Below are 24,890 nucleotides of genomic sequence, written 5' to 3' on the forward strand. Positions count from 1 at the left end.
TGCATGTTCTTGCCCGTGAAATCTTAAGAAAAAGAAGAAGGAGGACAATCTGCGTCATGACATCGTCGTCAGATTTAAGGTGAGGTGAAATTTTTGTTCCGCTCCACAAAGCCCCTTAGAAGCTGGTCAGATGAGTAGGTTTTTCTAAGCGGACAACCTAGCACAAAGCCCACGCTTAACTATCGCATTCTTGAGCAGTTCTTATTGCACTAAGGGGCAGTCTTAGACTTGCGCAACATTTAATTAGCTATCATTGTGAAGTTAAGGACAAAATGCTAGAAAATTTACACGAGTTCATAATCTGAGCGCCTCTGTCCTTCCATATTGAATTTTTCCGGGCGATAAATTGAGCAGTTTCAGAATTTAACAATGTTGGTGAGAATTGAGCTGTTGCGATAGTTGTAAAGACGGGCGTGAAATTTGATGCTCACGAATTCATTGCGGCTTAGCGATCAATATTTTTTACCACCTAACGGGCGACACAATGCTACGAGCCGAAAGGACAGTGTAGATATACGATGGCGTTGCCAGTGGCAATTAGGGGAGCTATAAAAAACGCGAGAAGCTAATTGTCAGTATACATCGTTTAAGAAGTATTTCGCACGCAGCGTGAAACTTTCGTAGTGTATAAGGTTTTTTGTAAGATATGAGGGATTCTTCCTGCACAAAAATTTTGAGTATATGTGTGACTTCAACATCAAGGGCAGCAAATTTTTCCGCCTTGTGTCTTCGTTGCTGTCTGTAGGAAAGAAGGAAACAGACTTAAAAATGGAAAGGCTATTCTAGTGGTGATTTTCACTCAAGCGAAGAGACCTGTTTTCACATCACTGGTCACCTCATTACAGCACACAGCTTTTTTGCAACCATACTGAGGAAAACGCTGCACACAAATCGTCTCTTTATATATTTGGAGGTTAATACCTTTTGGGGAAATAAAACAATGCATGCAAGCTGCATGAACAGACGATTACTTTGCCGCTTATTTGAAAATGGCTCCCGTTGCTTTTATAGTAAAAAATAGGCCCCCGATGTCAATAACTAAAGGCCAACTTTTTTTTCCGAGTGACGCAAGTGCGGTGACCTCAGCTAATGAGAGAAACTGCACGCTACTATTGCAAGGTGCGTTTCCATAGGAAACATTCTTCGGAGAACAAAAAAGGCCAGACTTCGGAAGAAGGGGCCGACATCCCGTTCTTGTGAGGCTAGGAGTTCGTATAGCTCCTTCTCAGTTTCTCGCTCTAAGTTCTTTAATTGCTTGCAGCATAGCTTAAAATTTTTCAGCGGCTTGAACTTTTTTAGCAGAACGGGGGAGCTCGTAGTAGCTTGTTTGAGCTGGGCGTCGACTCGCCAGCGCATTCATACTTTAAAAAAAATTTAAAAAATCACTGAATCGCTGCGACCTCTGTGCAAGTAACAGAGAGTAAGCGCGAATAAAGACAGGGACTTGACTCTGGTTGGTTTGCGTCACAAGTGGGGCTGAGTGTTGCACGGCACGTTTTGTCGCGCCATTAAGCGAGGCTTATTATGCGCCTGGCTAGTTTCATTAGGGCAGCTGGTCATACGGAGGATAGATATGTGGAACGCTTCTGGTCTGTCATTTATTTGCTCCAGTTGAGGTAATGTGAATTTGAACACCGACCGGAATCGCTCGAGGTAGCTCGAATGTGTAACTTTAGTCCTTGTTGTTTTGTCGTCCTTTTTTCGCAGCGGCGATTCTGTTTCACCGGGCGAGGCACGAAGCATCGAGCTACGCTCCCCACGCACCGGTGGTCTCACCTCGCCTGTCCAGATAATTGTCGACAGGTATATGTTCTCTTGTGCAAGCTGACGATGCAGTAAAAAGCTGCTTTTCTCTGCAGCGTCCTCAGCGAGCGCCCGTGTTGACGAAAAAAAAAGAGGACAAGTTGCACTGCTATGTTTGACATAACTTTATGAATAATGAACCTAGCTCACTCTTAAGTCAGCTATTTAATGTTCCTTGAGCCCATTTTGCAAACAATGCTTAAATAATTTTTATTTGAATCAACCCAAAAGTTTCAAATTGTAAAGATCGATGCTCTCGTCTTCGGACCTTATATATGGGATTTTATGACAAGCGTAATTGCGAACCCATAAGTGCTGCTTGTGTCACGTAATGTATTGCTGGAACCAGGACTTCATGCCTGAGGTGAACGGCTGCTCCTAACGTTCGAGCAAAGATATCATGAACAGCAAATGAACGTATACAGGCCTGTGAGATGAATGTGCTTGCTAGAAGCTGAGTTATCTGTAGTAAAAAATCAAAATTTCAGCGTCTTCGCGCCTTTCCCTGTCGTCTCGCCACTTTTGCCCGCTAAAACATCTGCGCTCCTCCGCCGGCCGCACCGCCAGGGGCGGAGCTTCCTGACCCGCTGGAGCTACCCCGCTTATTGGCTTCAGCCGTGGTAGCTGTCTGACGTCTGAAAGGATTTAACGAATAGCCATGTCCGAACGGCGTACGCAAAAGAGATGCGACAGAGGAGTGTGCTGAGCGTGAAAAGTCGCCGGAAAGGGCTTGCCAACTTTCACGCCTGATTGTGGGTTCTCTGCAGCGTGTAGAAGTGAATTATTTGCCTCAGGTGTTCACGACATTACAGCCGTTCTCCGCGGAATTGTATGATTTGGGAGTTTTCTTCTGGTTGCCGCAGAATTAGCACAGAGAAAAAGAGAAAGGAAATTTATTGTCCAACAGATGACGTGCAGGAAGTCCTTGCACCGTCTTTGAAGGAAGATAGATTTTTTATGCTTCGTCATAAGCTTACTGATGAACGCAGACTCAATGCGAAGGTGGGAAAGTTGGCGCCCGGTGCCACGAGCGCTAATGATGTGGCTAGGTGGCGCTGTACTCACGTGCTTGTTGAGCAGCATTTTCTTGCATGCCATGCCCAGTCTGGCGTTGTACTTATTTCTTCTTGCAGCCTGCACCATGGGCCTCGTTTAACCTCAGCTAGAAGACGATACATCACTGTATTATGATAGGGTCGTGCGTTTTCTGGCTTTATTTTTTTTCGAAATATTTGGGTAAAAGTCGGATAATACTGTTTTAGCTTAAATTAGGGCACAAATTGAATTATAAAGCAAATGGCTCCACAATTCGGATTTTACCAGGCCATATCCTGTTGCAGAAGAAAATTCACTATTAGTGTTTGCTTTCGTGAAAAATTCTCTATGTTTTGCACTTTATTTTGCAAAATATGGAAATAGCAGGCTGTACTTATATTTTTCTATAAAATCAGATTTTTTTCTGATTTATTATAATTATTTCTCGCGTACATTCTCATCTACTGCGAAGAACTGCTGCGTCCTTGCAACACCCATCTGCCTTTTTTCACTGCGGCAGCATTCAGTCAACGTCAATTCGATAATTTAAACGCAGAATGGCCTTGCAGCAGGACGCCGTTAGCGTGGGAAGCGCCTGATGCAGTTATGCCAGTGAGACGTACGGTCAGAAAATTGTTGTTGTTGTTGTGGTTTATTTAAAAAAATAATAAAAGGAAGGATAAGATTTTTGCTATCCCCGGCATATGCCATCGATACTGAAGCGCCTGAAATGGCACAGCGGAAATAAAGGATAGCAGGCAGAATGGAGAAATGAAATGAAAGAGATGAGGGGACAGGAAGAGAGCTCAGAAAATTGAAAATTGGTTTTTGGGGAAATGAAATATTGCAGTATCTGTCTCACATCTCGGCGGACACCTGAACCGCGCCGTAAGGGAAGAGATAAAGGACGGAGTGAGAGAAGAAAGAAAGGAAGAGGTCCCGCAGTGGAGGGCTCCTGAATAATTTCGACCACCATTTCCTTAACGTGCCCTGACATCGCAGAGCACACGGGCGCCTAATTGCGTTTCGCCTCCATCGAAACGCTGTCGTCACGGTCGGGTTCGAACCCGGCTACTCCGGATCAGTCGCCGAGCGCCCTAACCACTGAGCAACCGCGGTGGGTCAGTAACAGTGATTTTGCATCTCGCTTTCCCGCAAATCAAGCGCAGTCCTAATTGAAAAGCCTTAAAAGCAGTTAAGATTGTCCACTTGACTGAAAAGGCCCCTCTGAATGTACGCACACGATGTACGCTAATTTGCTTGCAGTGTCCTCATCTTTGTCCACGCGGAAACTAAGTTTCCGAGAAGGTTTTCCCTGGGTTAGAAATCGGGTTTAGCCCAATTGTTATGAAATTTGCTCTGGGAGCGAAAATTGGGTGAAATCGGGTTTTACCCGAAAACGTACGGCCCTATGTACCAGGTTTTTTAAAGAAGCCCGCCACTGATTTTAATAATAATAATAATAATAATAATAATAATAATAATAATAATAATAATAATAATAATAATAATAATAATAATAATAATAATAATAATAATAATAATAATAATTGTTTTTTTGGGGAAAAGAAATGGCGCAGTATCTGTCTCATATATCGTTGGACACCTGAACCGCGCTGTATGGGAAGGGATAAAGGAGGGAGTGAAAGAAGAAATGAAGAGAGAGGTGCCGTAGTGGAGGGCTCCGGAATAATTTCGACCACCTGGGGGATCTTTAACGTGCACTGATTTTTAAAAACATGGTTTTTGACGTAAGACGCTTTTTTCGGCATATTAATACCACTGTTAGCGGACGTCAAAAAATAGGCTAATCATGTTAACTAGTAAACTGATTAACGAATTTGTAATAGTTCACTATTTAACTGTTACCGATAGACACGTATCTCATTGCAATTACATTTGCAGCTGACCGTTAGTAGATTGTTTTTGTATAGCGTGCGCAGACATACGCAAAGGAATAGCGTACGCGTGATGTGCAGTGCGCATGCGCTGAAGGCTAACCGAAACCATGCTTTTGCATGTGTTCTGCTAGCGTACTTTAAAATTTGAGCTTAGCGTACCTAGCCCTTACGTACGCAGGAGATTAGCGTTGACAAGATGGCGACGTCCATAAAAAAGGCTCTTACAAATGGCCGGTTACAAACCTTTAATTGCTATCTGGCGCCTATGGAAATAGCTAGAAAGTTAGCTATTAGACTTTATTTAATCACTTTGTAGGTAACACGATTCGATTGTTTTTTGACGTCTGCTAACACTGGTGTTGCTATACTGCATAAAACTTCTCTTTACCACAAAAACAGTATGCAGAAAAACTATTTACAAAAATTAGTGGCCGATTTTTCCTGAAACAACTGATATGCCCAAGGAGCTTTTCTGTGGTACTACTTCTGATGTACGTTGAACAGCAGCAGTTCTGAGAGGTATCTTAGGAATTTTTGGTTTTGGTGCTGGTAGCTGTTATTTGCAGTAGATGAAGATTCTAGAATGCTGTTCATCTGTGGCATCCTATCTATCTCTTACGTATACGATAACGTGAGAAGCTGGGCTAGAAGTTGGGCTAGAAGTTAGAGGAGTCTTTTAGTGCAGACACGAGTGCTCTGCACCGTTCAGCACCATTCACGGCACTTACAACAGGTAAGTCGGAGTGTGAAGACCCACAGACGATATTCCTTGTCCATTTCAGGGCTATGGCCATGGGCCAATGAGTCTGATCTGCGCGTTGAGTCAAGGCTTGCCTCAAATTGACGGTTGACTCACGGGAAGGCTGACTTGGACTGTGGGTGGAGCAAACAAGATTGTTGTATACTTAATATGAAACGCAACCTAAGTCATATCGTAGGCTTCTAACATTCTCGAAGGGGAGCCATTCGGGTGTTAGAGGGAAAGTCTGCAGTTAAGAAAGTTCCGGAAGAACAGCATGCTCTGCCTCATTCAAAAGCAGGACCTCTTTGCGCCTGCTCTGTTGTTTTGTCAAGCTCAAACGCATTGTACTACTGGAGCGCTGCACTTCTCATCAGTAGCGTGATGTAAAACTATTGGTTGTTATGTCATCGTTTTGGCTGTGGCCTCGGCTATAATTCGTTCGCTATTTTTTTCGCTCACAGAAGACGCTGGAAAGCGCTTTGCTTCCGTGCTGAGTGACCAGCCTATAAGGCCGTCGAGCTGGTAATCCTCAAGACTCAAACCAGAGTTTGAGAGGTGAACGGGAGCCAGATTTCGCTCAACAGGTTTGGTTTTTTCGGCTGCGGGGCTGTTATGTGGGACCACTGTAATGAGCACAATTAATTCATCGAAGCTTGCTTCAGAAGAACTTGTGAAGTTGCTTAGCTGGGTCCTGCCTTTGGCGCGTGCGCAGGGCCTACCATGTCCAGGATCGAAATGCTCTCCCGCTCTTCGCTGGCGGTGCAACAGGCCTGTTCATACTGCTCGCCATAGTCTTCTACGTTGTCTTGAGGAGTGATGGTGAGTTCCCGCGGCTCTTAAAGCTCGCTGATAGGTTGAATGGCCTCAGCAGGCGCTTACGGAAAACTGCGCCTGCTTAAAAAGGGTGAGACAGCTTGAAATACTTTGTACTGCTAGGAAAAACAAGGAACTGCGGTTTTTTCCCGAGTCATTGGAGTTGTTTGCATTGTATTATAAAAATACTGTTTTTTCAGTGATCAAGGTGATCATAGAATAGTTTTCATAGGTCGAAATAAGGTGTTTTGAAATATTACTTGCAACCTTCGCATCTGTGCTTTCAGTCTTACTTAAAGCTGTATTGGCAGTTATATGCTGCATTCAGTTCCTCGTGTTAGGATAACTAATGCTTTGTTAAACCACTAGTTATTACCGAGAGGTCACCAAATGATTGTGAAGCACGAAATGTTTGCCGCTGTCAACTAATGCTTTGTTAAACCACTAGTTATTACCGAGAGGTCACCAAATGATTGTGAAGCACGAAATGTTTGCCGCTGTCTTACATTCATTTGCGGGAGGCATTGCATAATCGAAAGGCGAAAAACACATTTCTGTAGAGAAATTTCTGCGATGACCCTTCATCGATTCGTCATGTGTTTAGTAGGACAAGCATGAATATCGCTTAGTTCTAACTGAACAAGAGGAAAAGGAAGTGACCTCGCATTCGTTTTTTCAGATGCAGGAAAATTAGGTAAGCACTAGCATGATTGTACAGAAAATAGAATCGTCTCGTCAGGAGGGAAGAGTATAGATGAGATGAAGATTGTACGGTACCTCATTGAAATTTTAGCACGCTTTTAATTTTCTAACAGCACCGGCAGCTTTCTCTTGCAATAAATAAAAATTTAATAAGCTAACACTAATCGCTAGGCACAAATTATCGCCAAAGGCAAAACTTGTTTTGTTTAAAGTTGAGATTCGCAGTTTACAATGTGTTTATTTTTTAATATTTCTGTCTAGAGGATTCCAGTTGCAGTAAGCCAATGTAACAAATGTTAAAGTCACCAGTATTCTTGTGCCTTTCTCTAAAACTAATCATTTCTAAGGCAGCACCCAAGACAGCTTGTCAACAGAGGCAGCTGTATAAAAAAATTGTAAAATAGGCAGCCTTTCTCGTCTTGACGGCCGCGCTTTCACTTAAATTCAACGCGAATGACCGTGACATAAAACGAAGAAGTCTTACCTCCTAAAGTGCATAACTCGCAAAGTGGCAAAGTGCGGTGACTTTGCCAACGCTGTACGGTTACGAACTTTGTTACATTCATGCAGGAGTTGAGGAAGTTAATTCCTACCGCGCTGTGGACGTCTACCATAAACCCAGTTTGTCCTAGCGGTATTTTTAAACACGGACACCTGACCACGCACATTAAACCACACGTTCGATGGCACCAGCCAATTCCTTGTGTAGGAAAATTCGAGTGCCGAATATATGCTTATGCTGCGCATTTGAAGAAACCGAACGGAGACACAAAGCTGTACGTAACTGCGCTTTTTACACAGTCGCATAGACCTGTAGCAGCTGTATCTACATTTGTTTCCTTTCAACTGACTTTGTGTCATTACTATGCAATTGCTTACAGCAGTTGGAGGGTAGTAGTTCACTCGTAATAAATGCGCGGAACAGGCTTAATGCTTTACAAAATGCATCTTGGCGAAAACTAGTTGTTGGCTATGTGTGCAAATACTTACGCTGCCGCAAATGCTTAAAGGACTATAGACACATAATTTTAGTTGTGTGTTTTCTTGTTTCAAATGAAGAGTTAGACATAAAATACATGAATAATCGCGTGGTATTTGCCTACGACAGCTACATAATTTATTGAATTTGTCCTCGTATGCTGTTTCGGTTTCGTCAACCGAACAATGATTGTGATGTGCAGTTGGACTCTGGGTTACAATATGCGCGACAATGAAAAAAAAAAAAACTACAGTATAATGGCGATTTGTAGTTTTAATTGACTGCAACACTTAAACCAGCCTACTCCGTGGCCTTAAATGAGAACAAACGACGTATCAGTAGTTGTATTGCCATTTTTTTCTTTGCCTCACGTGACACAAAGACGAACTAGAGGTCTCAGCCATCGTTGGGTAGATGAACCGAAACAGAGTCAAGAAGAAATTCAGTCATAAATGATTTAGCGGTCGTAGGAAAATATTACGGGTTGATTCAGATATAGTAATCTCTAATGCATCATTTTAAATAAAAAAGAAGCAAAAATTTGGCGTCTGTAGTCCTTTAAGCACCATTCAAGAGACTCGCGTATTTACATTCTATCATCGTTTTCCCGTCTTGGCAGGGATTTTACCATTCACAGGGAAAGGTAAGGAAAGCATTTCCTTTCTGACATTTCCGCACTGACGATTACACCTGGTGATTTTATAAAATCTTTTCCAAAGATTTCTATTTTAAAAACCGCGCTCGTTCCTCTCTAATGTCCGGCGGCAGCCGCGACGGCCGCAACTACTATGAGTGCCACTCTCTCATAGGTTGCAGCTGTGCGGCCGCACCGCCTCCTCCGCGTGATGCCTTTTTTTTTTCGGGAAAACATGCGCATAAGACAGAGCGATGGGTGAAGAACGAGAGGAGAGACTGGAGAAAAGTCTAACCTTGCTTAACCAGGCGTATCCGAGCTCTTTGTTCGTCCTACTTGGTTCAGCCGGGCTGAACCACAACCAATTTCATGCTAAAGTCCTGTAAGTAAGATTGCAACAAATAAGCTCTTACGTAACACGAACAATTCAGCGAAAAGCTGTTCCCGCGGCAGTATTGCCACTGGGGTTCGACGCCTGCCTGAAACAGCATTTTACTTCAAAAATCACCCGGTATACATATGCGAGCAGGCTGTAGCTTTAGCTTCTCCAATAGAGACTGTGCTTTCGGTCACTGTATTTGAGTAAAAGCAAACCCTCACCTCAAGCTCGTCGTGAGAAAGCCAATCAGCTCACTCTGCCCATGCATTAATTGTGCCACATGCGCATATAAAGCACATTGGCTCGAAAACGGCTGAGAGGCGATCGCTCGAGTAGGGCTGCAATTAGCTCGCATGCGACTAGATGGCGCGGTTAACTAGTGCACCTTTTAAGTTGAAATGAAATTTGCGGCGCATTGTTTTCTTGCGAAGCTACAGTGAAACTTGCAATTTTTGTGGAATTTATATTTAAAGCATATTCATGTGAGATGCCTTGTGTTTGACGCAACCGGTGACCTGAACAATATGTGGAAATTGGCATACTTCTTTCATTTTTTCCCCGCCCATTTACATGCATGCGTTGATAAATTGGTTTAATGTATATTTTCCTCTTATTTAGGGCCTTCCTTTATATGCAGTTTAATTTCTATCGTCATGGACTAGTACCTACGTGTACAATTTTCCATCTTGTGTAACTTTGTGCGTCCTGCAAACACTATATTGGTATATATTCTGAATAATTATCCAAATATCGATATAAACAACTAGACTCAACTCTGGCCACTCTACGTTCGAGACTTACAAGATGGTGACTTTTCACCAGCACCAAGTTGGCAGTGTTCTTGTCCGGTTCATTGTGAAAAGAAGCTCACTCGGCAAACGCTCACTCCTTACCTGCAAGGATCTTCCGGCGTGACTCGTCAGCGAAATAGGCTGCTAGGGCCGATACTGAGCTGCTACTACGATCCGGCATGGTCAAACGCCACACGGCGGGGCGCTTACGTCTACAGCCTGGCCCAGCACTTCCACGCCGAGATATGCACCCACGCTGTCTTGGTGGGCGTGCAGTACAGCTACCATGGCATCCTGGTTCGCCGTTACGTCTCAGGTACAACACAAAGTGTGACTTTGTGTTCCACGATATATTTCAAGCCTCCTTGAGGACATGTGCTCACGACATGTGATTTCTTTAAAGGGAAGGTGGAATGTTTTTTTAACAATTTGTGTTTCTTCAAGAATTCGAATGTATGAAGTTTCTATGTAAAGAATGCTACGTAGTTTTGAACTAGCATCTAAATTTGTGATGATCATGATGCGAAATTTTTATCTCGCAAGGGAAGCTTTGTCAAAGATCGCCATGACATAAGGTAGATTTTAATGCACAGGGTGGAGTCAAAGACCCATTTCCCAAGCATTTCACTCTAAAGAAGCCGAGCACCAGACAGGGGAAATCTTTTACTAATTGTATCACCGGTGGGTAGCCGGCGGCACTGGTGATCGAACCGTGCACCTCCTGCATGCGAGGCGCATGCTCAAACCACTAGGCCACCGCGGCGGTCAGCATCTAAACTGGTGACGCAATCGACGATTAAATCCGTGACGATATTCAGTCTTCTACCCCCCTGCGTTGGAGAAGTGCGCAGAAACTCGTTATGACGTCATAGTTGCCGAAATTTTGGACTTTCGCGCTGCCTTCCCCTACGAGCTGCCGTGGCTTTTCCAACGCCACCAAACAATACTTCATGGGTTTTACGCTTGGCGGTGTTGGTTTTCTTCCTTAAACCAACCTTTCTTCGCTGGAAACGCAGCGCCTTCTTAGGTGACGTCATCAATGTGGCCTCTGCCAATCGCCGCGCACTGCAGAGAAGCCGTGACGCCGACCCGGCTTTATTCTGCGATTACGTGACCATTTCAAATCGTAGCATAGAAAGAATTCGCGTGCTTTACCTGCAGGTTTGACACGTTCGACCTCCTTAAACTCGCCGAATTCTAAAACCTCTTCAGTTGCCCTTTAAAGAGGAGCAAGACAGCTAGTAGAGAAGCTACTACTGTCTCAATATTTACTGAGGAGGTTTCTCAATTGGGGAGTCTTCCTGTCTTTTGAAAAGTTGCTTGCTTTCTGGCATGCCACGGGCACGCCCGAGAATTATTCGAGGGTGTGTTTTTTTTATTTTCATGGTACTATAGATATGAAACAAGGGGACGTTACGATGACAGCTCTGAACACAAGATGAAAAGCGTTGAAGAGAGAAATGAAGCCGTTGCGGCACGTAAAAAAAGTGCAGAGAGCGAAAACCAATTTCATGAGCTAGTCCCCTGGGGAGATGAACCGTCCCACGAAGGTTGACGTCAGAGGAGGAACATTATTTCTGGAACCTGCGCCCCTTGTCAGCCCATACCTGAACAAAATTCTCTAACACGTGAACTCAAGAGCGGTCGGTTATGACCCGGGCCGCCTATACACCAATGAGAGTTCTGTAAAAGTGGGCGGGTATATGTACATTACTGTCGAGGCAAAAGTCAAATCAGTATAATGGCGTGATTCAAAATTCACTGGCAAGCACTGACTGCCAACCGTATTGTACATCTCATGCTTCCCTGTAGAAGGCGCACTGAATGCCTCCTCAATCATGCAACTACAGTGCATTGACCTTAAATACGAGAAGCACGCTGTCTCAACTTCCAATTCATCTGACTCGTTTGGACGGGTTCTTCCTTCGTAATGTGCCGCAATGCATGAGTCCATGAGAAAAATTCATAGGTCTACTTAATTGCCTTATGTGCTGGCAATGCGCTATCTTTAAAACCTATTGATGCGCTTTCCGGAAGTGACGCCTGGCTGGGTGGCGCCACTTTACTCCAGCCAACGAGTTCCCGATGTGGTCTTTAATGCTGTAGCATTAAAAATGAAGCAGCTTCATCATGGAGTGGTTGCGTTAAAGGGAGACCGTGGACATACTCTGAAGATTGCCACTATAGAAAGATCGCCGTCTTTTAATGGCTGAGACGCTGCGGCAACGAAAACGGATCTCTCGCAGACTAAAAAATAGGTAAATAATATACAGATGGATATTGATAGCGCCGTCTGTTATTGCCAGTAACTGCGGTGATAGGGCACGTATCTGTGAGGCAAGGCGACATAGTCATTCCCTTACAAGTAGTAATTATGCAGTTCTATATCCTGATGCCACAAGCTTGAATCGTTTGGCGCAAACATTCTTTTATGCAATTTTTTTCGCAGACAAAAAGGCGTTGACTAAGAAAAAAATAACAGTAAACTGCAGTGTCCTTTACACTGGAGTCATGCGATAGGAAGCCTAGCTAAAGATCTCTCTTTAAGCTCATAAGAGAGCTACATAGCCACGCATGCTGGCGCTTTTTTTTTTCTGCTGTATTCATTCAGTATATTTTCTGCTGCGTTCATGCTGGCCTTTGACAGAGTCCCTGCCGAATTTCCTTAACCTCAAGCGGCCCGGACTCTCACTGGTGGTGTCGGTGCTGGTGCCGGATGTCTCCAAAGCTTCTGCGGATCCTGGCCACTTCGCAGCCACTGTGGCTGGCTGGGCTATAGAACGAGGACTGGACGGAGTGGAGCTTGACCTCGCCGAAAGCGCCAGCGGCAAAGGATACGACGTCCTCGTAGAAGTAAGCCATCTTCGATTTACTAGGCATGACAGTGTGTACAGTTGTTGGAGAGGTTTATCATAGCCGAGAGATATTAATGCGTAAGCGCTGTATGGCTGTGCTTACGGTTTCGTGTCATCACGAGCTTGTCTTCACGATAACGTTCGAACGAATTCAGTCATTAGAAAAAGAATGGCTGCATTAGATAGAGCCTAAAAAAATCTCGCAGGGGAAATCATGTGGTGCATGGAGGGTAATTAGTTAACTAGAGCCAAATATGCCCAAAAAGCGGGTGGGGCCAGAGCAACAGTGGCGCCAAATTTGAAGTACCGGAAGTGTGGACGGAGCGAAGCGTGGCGCCAAATTTGAAAACGAAGCGTGGAGCCAAGTTTGAAAACTCAAAATGGGCAATGAGTAAAGAGAGGCAAAGAGGGGCAAAGAGAGGCGAGGAGGCGCCAATGCTTACGCCTTCCTCCAATGCGGGTGCCGCAGTGATCTCATAATTTTTAGTTTAGGCGTGTAGCGGACTGACGTCTGCCTGCTGCCCACGCGCATCTGCACGGCGCGAAGGAAGGAGGAGTCAGCACTTGCCACTGCGCGTGCGCAGCAGGCTTACGTTGATTCGTTTTACGTCTATGTTTAAACGTCTCTGCTAAAAATCTCAATTACCTTCCATATCCATTTCGAAGTTTGCATGAACGCATACAATTCTGAGAAAAATTACGAAACATGAAAGCGAATAATCCGTACCCTCTTTTATGTTGGTCAGCTTCCTTTCGCACCTACTTTATTTTTGCACTTAGCAACCCCACTGACCTGAGTTTGCATTTCAGGCCGTGTCAGCGGAATTGGCTCGTTCGCCACAGATCTGGATCTTGAGCGCCAACATCTACATGAGGCCAAGCTTCATAAACCAAGTTGACTTGAATCTTTTGCACAGGTTAGTGGCCACCAAGTGTGTTCCGAAACAGTTTCGTCGTTCTCCGTGTTAAGACCCGAATCATCCGCTAAACACAAGTGGATTAAATGTTATGGGCTATGCACTTTCCACATGAATAGATTAAAAGAACGCTGAACAGAACTGACCACTCTTCTTGTATTGCTGAGACTGAAGGTCTGCAACGTGTTATCAGGGAACAGACTTTCGTTGAGGCATCAAGAGTACGACAGTGGCATTTGATCTCAGTGGCAGGCTTCGAACAGGGACATCAAAGATTATGTGCTTGGCTAGCGTAGCATTAGGCCACGTTGGGCGAACCCGTACTTGGTCTGGCAAGCAGCCGAATAGCAGTGCCAGCGAAAAACGTTGTTAGGTGGGCGTTAAAGGGCCACAGAAAGGTGTGTTTGAGCTTCGCTTTAAAATGCTTGCACTATGTAGATTACAGGCCACCGAGCGTCCATGCCGCGCACGAGACCTCAAAGCGAACGGCAAATTTACAATACATTTTTAAAAACTCCCGCTTTCGAACCTCGCGGCGACGCGCAGTGCCGGGCGTTCGCACGAAAACCTGGCAGGCGACGTCACGCCTTGCACATGACGTCAGCAGCTGGGGGTTATCATTGGTTCAAAGCGCCAAATTCTTTCAGACGTCACGCGCTACCGCGGCCGCGCCCACTCTGCGCGCGCTGCTGCCGGCGGAGGTAGGGACGGGGCCGAGGAGCGCCGCCATTTTGGCGTGCGAGATGAGGGGGAAAGGCGCGAAGACGCGGAAGTTCAAATTTCGTCTGCATATAACTCAGCTTCCACAAAACGCATTAAAATAATTCTTTCTGGGAGATAATTATGAACCGTCGTCTTCAACATACCAGACTTATCGCACCTTTGTTGAGACCCCCTTTCAGGGTCCCTTTAAGTACATTCCAGTTGATCCTCCTTGCTCAGGCACGCCGACATCCTGATCCTGAACACTCAACAACTATCGAACGATGACCACGTGACTGCGGCTCACTCTCCCCTCTACGGAAAGGACTCATGGGTGAGGAGGATGCGTTGCAGTTATGCGAAGTGCTCTGTCTGGTCCCCATATGACCTTTGTTTTCGCGACCTGTAGATAAAATGCTGAGCAATTATCCAAATGTAATTTTTTGTATTCATTAGGCAGGCGCTGGTCCGATATACTGTCGGCGTCTTTGCTGTTCTAGTAGAAGGTACGCGACAGACACGCAGCACGTAGATTGTTTTCCAAAACGAATTCCGTTCCTCAAACGTAATCTGTTATCGTATTATAGCTACTTTTGTATATCTTGTGTTGCTTACCGCTGTGTTCAGCACTCTAAAAGCGAAATTCATTGATTGACTAAGGTTTATAGGAAAAAAACAACACTTTCCCACTGCGTGACATGTGCCCGTGATATAATATACGGAGTAGTACATATGCTTCCGTGAAGCAGCTTTCGTTCGCAGTCTGACCCACTTATCTTAAAAGTGGGCATACCATTTTCGGCCGCTATGGCGACTATATAACTGCACCTGATGCTTTACGTGAAGTGTACATTATCACCGTTTTAATATAAAAGAACAAGCTATAATTCTGTAAGAAATTCAAAGGAACCGGTCGTTGCTCCCATTTCAACCCGGAAGTTTCCCATTTCAACCCGGAAGGATCTGCATGAAATTGTGGTGTTGAGATTCTCCAATAGTGCGGACTGTCACAATTTTCTGGTTAATAGTTACTTCAGAGTGAAGTTCTGAATATGGATCAATTCTCATTTGCTCCTTGACTTCAGCAGTGGTCGCTGGGTGCGCTGAGCTTGAAAGTTTACTCTTTTTTTGTTTTATGGTGTTCAACACACCAAAGCGGCGCCATAGTGGAGGGCTTCGGAAATTTCGACCACCTGGCTTTCTCTATGGTGCACTAAAATCGCACAGTACACGGGTCTCTAGCATATCGCCTCCATCGAAAATCGGCTGCCGGGGTCGGGATGGAACCCGCGTCTTTCGGGTCAGCAGCCGAGCGCCATACCACTGAGCAACCACGGCCGCGGGTCTGAAGTGTTAAATTTGTAAGAGGTACTAGGAGGATACGGTCGGTCGGCGAATTGCCACAAGTGTAGAATAGGTACAGCTCAACGCCTTTGGGGCATGCCATAGAGACGATTTTTTTTTACACTTCCTGCCTTCTTTGCGAAGGCTATCAGTTTGCGTCACTAAATTGGTGATAATAGACTGTTTCAGTTGTACAGACTTCAAGCACGCAACCGTGAGAACTCTACGCACGCTAAGCGCTTGTCATCTATAACACATTTAGTTACACGTGCGCATACTACGCACGCTGAAGGCGGCGATTTGGGTGTATTGCACTAACCTCAAATTGCTCCCATAATTCGCCCATGATTCTCCGTTATATCTCTTACCAAGTATGTTCGCTGCTATAGCCAATATCATCCAAGACTAGTAACTAAGCCGAGCCAGTTAAGCTGCGTTAGCTCCTGAAGCAAAGTAGTTTTTGCTTGTGCCGATGTAAGGATCGCATTGCCTCTAAGTGTCTTGTGCGATCGTTATTCTACGCCTTAGTCGGCAGTGCTTCCGAGGCTCCCTCCCGCGTACGCCTCCGTGCAGTGTCCCTTGCAAGTGCCACAACTTATTTGCTCCAGCTGACGCGCTTCGGCCGCCAGAGCTCGCTGGGGCTTTATTGAACCTATCAGATCTCGTAATCATTCTCTTTGGCGATGTTTACTATTTCTTCAAAGACCTGGCAATGCTCTGAGTGCTCTACACCGGTTCCGGACCTAAGAGGTGGCGCCAACGAAAGGAAAAATTTGTACTGGCATTTCCTCTCATCAGTAAAGGGCAGGTAGTGACAGTTGATCGGGATCAAGAGGGGGAAATAACTAGAAGGATAACAATGGGGTGGAGCGCATATGGCAGGTTCTCTCAGATCGCGAATAGCAGGTTACCATTCCCCTCAAGAGAAAAGTGTACAACAGCTGCATCTTACCGGTACTCACCTGCGGGGCAGAAACGTGGAGGCTAACGAAAAGGGTTCAGCTTAAGCTAAAGACAGCCTGCGAGCTATGGAAAGAAAAATGATAGGTGTAACGTTAAGAGACCGGAAGCGGGAAGAGTGGGTGAGGGAACAAATGCGTGTTAATGACATCCTAGTCGAAATCAAGAGGAAGAAATGGGCTTGGGAAGGGCATGTGATGCGAAGGCAAGATAACCGCTGGTCCTTAAGGGTAACGGAGTGGATTCCAATAGAAGGCAAGCGTAGCAGGGGGCGGCAGTGGTTAGCTGGGCGGCTGAGATTCAGAAGTTTGCAGGGATACGGTGGCCGCAGCCTGGCAAAGGACTGGGTTAATTGGAGAGACATGGGAGAGGCCTTTTCCCTGCAGTGCGTTTAGTGAGGCTGATGATGGTGGTGATATGGCACTGCGCAGTGAAGTCAAACGACATAGTGGTCATCCCTACTGCATGTTGCGCGAACAGGAGGTGCTTGCGGTGGCCCAGAGTGCGCGCACTGAACGCTTTCTTTTTCGCGTCTGACAAGCGCACGGCGATGCTTATATCACGTGCTGTCCTCGAAGGGGTTGCACACTCTTACGCATCGGAACAAATCCAAGTCAACGTTTTTGGAAAAACGAAGGAATGCCGTCAGCGCCTTCGGCTACCGTCTTGCACTTGGCGCTCTCACTTGTCCGAGATGCAAGTACGCGGCTGCTCGCGCTAGCTTCCAATCTGTGGCGCGCTGTGTTGTGTATTTATAACAACCGCAGCTGCCCAGCGGGCCCGGCACAGCTTTTAAAGACTTGAGGCGTTAAACACAACCCACGGGAATGTGCATGCACGATAATGTCTCGTTCCGAGCCCTAAGCCACTGGTAAATTTTACAAAAGTACTCTTCGGTGCGCCGTTCGAGCCCTCTAGGAAATGGAGAGTGTGGACGACTGTATCCATCCTTAAGAGAGCCGCAGGCCTGTTGAAATGCTGCATGCGCATGCGCGCTGCTCACCCGATTGGGCTCCACGAATGCAAAGCCTTCAGGTACGTGTAGCTTAAACTGCGTAATGCTACATTTTCCCGGTGTCAGGTAAAGGCGATACGCGGTCATCCGCCAGAAATACCAGTGTCTGACTGCTGTATGACACGCTCTGCGAGCAGAACCACAGCCTGGGCGAGGTGTACGCTCGCACGGGCACCCTCTCTCGGCTGATGCCCGTGGTGCCGTTCGTGTCCCGCGAGTTCGAGTTGAGGCCGGAACGAGGCGCCCCCAGAGTAGCCGCGGGAACAGCCTGCCGCGGTCTGGCCCCCAGGACGCAGTACCACTCGGCGCCGGGAACCAGGGCCTTCTTCGAAGTGCGTGCGCTTCCCTGTCCCGCTTTTGTAACGAAGCTTCATTATTCTCCACGCACATTTTGATGCTGATGGTGGCGATGTCTTTTTATTTTTTTTCAGTGCGTTAGAGCAGTGCTTCCCCTCAGCCGCTTAGCCCCTCTATGTTGTGGACAGCCGGCGCTTAGTGGCCACCTGCAATCTAGCTGGCCCTGCTAGGTGGCAGGTGGACCACCTCGCCTTAAAAGAGCCTTTAGGATTGTAAATAAGTAAATGACAACCAAGTATATTCGACACACCATTCGGATCCTGAACAGCTTACTCCTTCAGGACTAGCTTATTGCAATATTCTTTTTCTCCTGAACAATAACAGATTGGATTAACCTACCCGATGACTAATTTATACCCCTGTCACACGGCCAGTTTCAATGCCGATCGAGTCGAGGGTCTTCGAGATTCTCATTCACTATCGAACTCGAAGGAGTTGTGTCGCTGCTACACAGCAAATCTCAATGGCCATTGAAATGGTTCTCGTGTCTCACGCTACACTTGTGTGGCGCCACAATCGCTACTTTAGATTTTACAAAAATAACAAAAATATTTTATAAATGTATACGAAATGCTTAAATACACGCATACGCGCATGTCGTTTAAAACCCTTTTAATTGCACGTACGCGACGGACAGATGCAGACACTGCTGTAGCCATTCTAATACAAGACGAGCCAAAACCAAGCCAGTTCAACTGCGCCGGAGCGCTGCTTCGTCAGGCTTAACACATGGGAAGTCGCCTTTATATCTGAAAAACAAAAGCTATTTGTCTCTTGAAAGTTTATGCGAGGTTAAGAATGGGCAAATCGAAGGCGAATACAACAGCTTAGAACACGATATTGCTTTGAGGGATTAGCGACGAAGTTGTTATCGCTGCGAAGCGGGCGGGCAAGGCACCGCCATGTTGTCAACGCAAAGTACGCAAACAACGCAAATACCGAAACGCCAAATTAATGCGCTTAATGCGCTTAGAACCAGTCTGATACAATTTTAGAATTATTGTACAGACTGATTGAATTAAAGTCTAGGCGAATAATGTTTGTTCATGCTTTTGTACCATGAATGTGTCGTGTAAGAAAGTGCGCTTGGCGCCGCTCGAAGCAACGCTAGCAACCTTGGGCAGCGCTCGAAGGCCCTCGAAATCTCGACGGCGTTCTGCGCTGCTACGTTGACTCGATAGGCTATTGACTCGATCGCCATTGAAACTGCCCGTGTAGCAGCGCTCGATCGCCTTTGAGTCGATAGACTATCGGTTCGAGGGCCCTCGAAATGCCCGTGTGACAGGGGTATTAAATATCTGAGTATGACAGAAGCCGACATAACAAAAAACTAGCAGGGCTTAACAGCTAACCTACCTTGTCCTTCGTAATTTGTTGCTATTTTTTAATTATCGAATTTATTTTTGCCGATTAGGTTTTTTATGTCTTGCTATTTTGTTATTCTCCTTGTTCATTGTTGCAGTTAATGTATAACAGTTTTCGGGATTTTACCTTATGTGTACTGTTTGCAGTTTACTTGTCATATACTGCTTAGGCCCAGACTGCAAGGTGGAATAAATCAATGAATTAATTAATTAATTAACGAAAAATTAGATAGATAAATAACTAAATAAGTAAATAAATAAATAAAACATTTAATTTTGGTGTTATAACTTTTTTGTGCATTATACATGCGCTGAAAGTTTGCCGGTAAACTCAAGGAGTACAAAGACATGTGTCGACTTCAGTGGAGGCACACATGGCTATATCTGACTCGTCTCGCTGGGCTGCAGGTGTGTCGAACTTTAGAAGATTCATCATGGTTCAAAGCCTGGCAGGAAGACGAGTATCAGTACATGATGGCCAAGGAGCTGCAGTTTCTCGTCGTCGAAAGCAAGGAGAGCGTCATTTGCAAGGCAAGGGCTTAGCGAACCTTTTCTTAGAGTGAACAAGTAGTAAGCATGGGACGCCCAGTACGTGACCGAATTTGCAACGGGCGCCGACATTTCAGCAGTCTCACGCATACGCCGTTACCAGAATGGAAGCGCTATTTGCCGCGCCTGTAACCTCTATGGTTCTCATTAGTGATGCTTTCTATTCGTGGTCAAAATGCTGTCAGTGGAATTTTAACAACGCGCTGAAGGCAAGGCTAGTTGCTTAGAAATTAGGCGGCTCCTATAACAATTACAGTTGAATCCCGCCACAACGAAATCGACGGGACGCGCGAGAAATTTCGTTGTGGCGAAATTTCGCTGTCGAGAAATTAACCAAAAATGCAAGGCAATAACTCCTGCAAAACATTGTTTTATTGCCAGAAATCTGTGAGCTTAGCCTGCTTGCGTTTCACTGCCAGCAGTGACGTCACGCGACTCTCGCACTCAGTTAACAGCGACATCGCAACGTCGCCATCGTGTGTGCCAAGGAATTTTCTAATAACGTCGAAGGCATCCAGCACCTGCGATGAGGCTGCCGGGGCAGGTAAATCTTGAGCGGAGTCGTCTTCATGATCGGACGGCTCCTCCGGCTCGCGAACACTTTTGATGATGTCTTCATCGCTTCGTGTGTCGTGGACAATCACGTCTGCGTCAGCGTCGAGGAAATCGTCCAGCGCTATGTCAGCAGGGACGTTTCCAGCTTCCTGGAGCGATTTCCAAGTAACGTCAATCCCCGGAGTCGATGACGATGGTACACTTTCCGCGGCTGCAGTCGTGCTGGTCGCCTTGCTGTCGACCAACCCGGCGTGCTTGAAGCAGTTGCGGATCACGCTGCACCGTGTTGCTCTCCATGCCGCAGCCATCATTTCTAAAGCCAGGAAAAGATCGACTTTCGTCTCCCTACCAGTGTCGGTGTTGAGGAGAAGCCGCTGGATCAACCTCTCCCGGTAGGAAGACTTCATGCTCCGGATGATGCCTTGGTCCAGGAATTGGATGGTTGAGGTACAGTTCAGCGGGAAGAACTTCAACTCCACACTTGACAGCTTGACGTCGTCAATGCGGTGCGCTGAACAATTGTCCAAGAGCAAACAAGCCTTTCGATTTTGTCTGCTCATGTCGCGGTCAAGTGCCACCACCCAGTCATCAAAAATGGCATGGGTCGTCCACGACCGGCTGTTTGCCACGTACTTGACAGGTAGGCTCCTGTTCCCCTTGAAGCAGCGCGGTTTTGCACTTTTGCCAATAACTGACAGGGGGCGTTTGTCAGACCCATCCACATTTGTGCACAGCAGCACAGTCACTCGTTTCTTGCTATGTCTGCCTCCGTGGCAATTCTGCCCTTTAAAATCAAGCGTCTTCGCTGGCAGCATCTCATAGAAGAGGCCCGTCTCGTCTGCGTTATAAATATCAGACGGAGCGTAACTGCTCATTATGTCAGTCATGTTGTCCGCCGCCCATGCTGATGCGCCGTCAACGCCCGCAGATTCCGATTCACCGCACAAAACCTTGCCGACGATGTTATGCCTTTCTTTAAAGCGATTCAGCCATCCTATGCTTGCCTTAAAGTCCTTCAGCCCTAGCAAACAAGCATAATTTAGGGCCTCCTGCTGTACAATTTCACCACTCAGGGGCATGTTTGTTGCTCGCGTATCGACGAACCAAGCATAGACCGCCTTGTCGAGCTCTTCATACGTTGGTTGCGCCACTTTTTTGTGCTGCGCTGAAGTGCCCGATGAAAGTGCCTTCCTAATGCTGTCCTTATATATTCTTCAAAATCGTCGATAGCGAACTCGGCGCGATGCCAAAATCTGCGGCAATAATTGCCTTCTTCTTCCCGCTTTCCGCTTCGGCGATAGTTCTGTCCCTTTCTTCTAGCGAAATAAACTTTCGCTTCTTCTTTGGCGGAGACATGGCAGAGGCGATCGACGAGATCAGACTGCAGCGAGAGATCGACGATCAACACAGACCGACACAGGAGAAAATGGCGGCAAGGGCTGCGGAGAAGGCGGGGAGGGGAGACTGGCGACTGGATTTGGATTCGTCTTTGGCCCTCGTACGGCCGGCGGCCTTCGCATGGCGCCAACAAGTCCCCTTGCTGCTTCCCTATAACGAATAAACGACTCCCAACCAAATTTTTTAATAAAGAATACATGAAAATGTAATAAACATACATTCCGTGCATTATTTAGCTGCTCCAAGCCACCGCTTTAGCAGGGAATAATCTCGTACAACACCCAACTTTCGAAGAAAGGCGGGCCACTGACCGGTGAAGGCTCGCGAAAAATTTGTAGAAGCGAATGCGTGGTCACAAAGTAATTCGTTTTCGAGAGAATTTTAATACATTAACTCCTATGGGGATATCGCGGGGAATGAAAATTACTTCGTTGTGACGAAAATTTTGTTGAAGCGGCATTCGTTGTACCGGGATTCAACTGTACTTAGAGTGGTAATCTGACGCATTTCGTAGTCACCGGCATATCAGCCAATTTTTACACCTCTAAAAAGATCGAAGAGCTTGCACTTTCATAAAGAATAACCTTTGTCCTCTTCTTATACCATTTGAAACTACCGCCACCTTCCGGGAGACGCATTGGAGAGTATGTGCCGAACGTGTATTCTGTGAGGCTCCTCTATAACGCAGCAGCATTGAATGCCAGCCTAGAAAAAAAAAAAAAAACTCGCAGGACGGTTACGACTGTGTAACGTGGGATTCAGCGATTGCTGTTTAGGCATTTAGTTTTGGGGATATTTTCTTGGCGAACTGGTGTAACGGGCTCCCGGCTCTTTTTAATCGATGCCCATTTTAGTGTTTTTACGAAGAGTGTGTGTGACATATATAACAGTAAATGGGATTACATTTTCTGAGTCTAACGTGACCATGTTACCCCAACCCGTTCGCGCCTAAAGGCGGTTTTCTTTTGACTCCTGCAGAGGCATGTGCACTGATTCCTTACGACAGGAGTAGCGGGTTTCAATTTAAGTTATTCCCCCTGTCGAGAAAAGTCCGCGTTCGTGCTTGTACGTTTCCGGTCAGTCTACGAAGGTATTACTGCTATCGCGGCATCCCGGGCTGTCGTTTTGCTGAGCCCTATCTTTCCTGCACCTCGGTAACTGTAGAACACTATCCAACTACAAGCTCCCGTTTTGCACTGCATTGAGCCGGGACTCCTGCCCTTCAGATGCGGTTCGCCAAGATCCACGGTCTTCTGGGCGTGGCACTCAAGGAACTGGGGTTCGACGCTTTCCGCGTGCCGTCGGAGTGTGGCACTCAGGAGGCGCTCTTCGACGCAGTGGCGATGGAGATGCGTTACATGGACCCCAGGAAAGAGGAGAAGCTTGACTGGAAACTCGCCGACCGCCGATTGACCGTGGTGTACGGAACAGGGACGATCACCTGCTCCGACACGACTGGCTAGACAGCGCTCGAACTGTGCGCCGCCCACTCCCGCAAATTTGCACCTATGGGGCATTGCACAATGTCCCCTTGAAAGCGCTCTTTGGAGACTGTTTGTACTTGCGACTGGTGCAGATCAACCAATTCAGACATAATTTAGACGCGAAAGAAAAAAAAAATGAAGTGAAATATTGCCGAACAATCAAATAGAGCTCTGGAATAAGGAATACTGTTGGGGCTACGGTCATCATGAGAGCAAGTTTCCATTAGCGCTTGAAATTTTATTTCATCTGATTTGATTTATTGTTTTCGTTTTGACAGTACACGGACTGCAAATAGAGGGAGAGCAAGCTAAACGCGTCTAGCAGCGCCTGATAGAGGCCTGCCCTCCCCATGTAAAATAAAACAGAGTGGCATTTGGTAATGGTACAAAATTTCCATAAGTAACGCAAAGTAGAATGCAGCGGATATAGTGACTAAGAAATGATAAGATCACCCATGCATACTGGAAGCACCTGCAAGCAATGATGCAAGCAACCTGGTTAGGTCGAGAAGGCACCATAGTTATATATATATATATATATATATATATATATATATATATATATATATATATATATATATATATATATATATATGACAGGAATATTCATGAACTGTTTTCTTACATCTGGCCTCGGACATAATTTGTACCGACAATTCAGTTAAGTAAGGGTAGGTTTTTAATGTATGAGGAATTATGTGCGTTAGTTTCTGGAACCAGTAGTTTGTACGAGATTTGGATGCATGGTATTCAGGGTACCTAAAACTGCATGCTGTTTGGGGAATTAAATATGAGGTCTCAAAAGTCTGTCTGCTTTCTTTCATAAGGTTTTTAACATAAATAGCTAATTTCTTTTAGTAAGCGGCCGTGATGGTGAGCAATCTACGATTGAGAAAGGATGATCCCGTGGTTTCACAGTAATGTAAATTATCAATCGCTCGAACAGCTCTTTTTGTGGAGTCAGCACTTTCAAAAAATTGGTGTAGATAGCGCACACTAGCAAACGAAAACAAAGAAATTGTCTTGAGCGAACTGATATTTAAACATTTAACGAAAATCTGTAGCGGCAACTTTCGTGTGAATGAAAAGGTGTAATAAAAATCACTAGGTATGTAAAACAACACAGGGTTCCAGAACGTCAGGAATAGTTCCTTCACGGAATCCTAAACACTACAGCGGCCGGAAAACAAAATTTAAATGGTCTGAAGACTAGAACGAAGGACGGCGGAGGTATCTTCAGTATTTAAACAAAAGCGAACGCTTAAGAAATGATACAATAGAACGCAGTGGTTCTGCTGCGATGACTGAAAGAGTAGGCTGCGGGTATGTATACAACGCCATATTTAGGCTGCCACAACATTTATGTTTGCTTGTTTTGCATTGTTAACAGAACACTGCACGAGTCTAAATTTTGTCACGTCAGCGTGGTGAACGTTTTTACTGTCAAGATTTATAATGACAGTGAGAAGACACACAAAAACAAGCGTTGTTCGCATGCATAGAATGCAGTTGCGCACAAAAAAGGTGTTCGCTGGCAAACATCGCATCCACCAGTGGTCGCACCATATCAGCCCGCACCACGATAACGAGGCTTTTTGCCAACAGCCAATG

General features: G+C 45.8%; 2 protein-coding genes across 2 annotated transcripts in view; one reads left to right on the forward strand and one right to left on the reverse strand.

The window, feature by feature from the left end:
• On the forward strand, positions 1 to 23,258 carry LOC144122829 (uncharacterized). The gene is made up of 10 exons (XM_077655823.1): positions 1 to 79; positions 1,708 to 1,803; positions 6,194 to 6,300; positions 9,889 to 10,095; positions 12,427 to 12,632; positions 13,445 to 13,551; positions 14,494 to 14,587; positions 17,710 to 17,904; positions 19,702 to 19,824; positions 23,022 to 23,258. The coding sequence occupies exons 1-10, from the start codon at positions 57 to 59 to the stop codon at positions 23,256 to 23,258; spliced, it is 1,395 nt and encodes a 464-aa protein (XP_077511949.1). The 5' UTR covers positions 1 to 56.
• The window catches only part of LOC144123548 (uncharacterized), an 80,117-nt gene that overhangs the window by 24,107 nt on the left and 31,120 nt on the right, over positions 1 to 24,890 (reverse strand). The gene's annotated exons all lie outside the window — the stretch shown is intronic.

Source organism: Amblyomma americanum, chromosome 3 (genome assembly GCF_052857255.1).
Source record: "Amblyomma americanum isolate KBUSLIRL-KWMA chromosome 3, ASM5285725v1, whole genome shotgun sequence".
NCBI classification, from domain to species: Eukaryota; Metazoa; Arthropoda; class Arachnida; order Ixodida; family Ixodidae; genus Amblyomma; species Amblyomma americanum.

Coding starts and splice junctions, on each gene's coding strand:
- LOC144122829 (XM_077655823.1), top strand. CDS start 57: ATGACATCGTCGTCAGATTTAAG. Junction 6,301..9,888: donor CGTTGTCTTGAGGAGTGATG/GTGAGTTCCCGC, acceptor CTTACCTGCAAG/GATCTTCCGGCGTGACTCGT. Junction 17,905..19,701: donor GAACCAGGGCCTTCTTCGAA/GTGCGTGCGCTT, acceptor GCTGGGCTGCAG/GTGTGTCGAACTTTAGAAGA.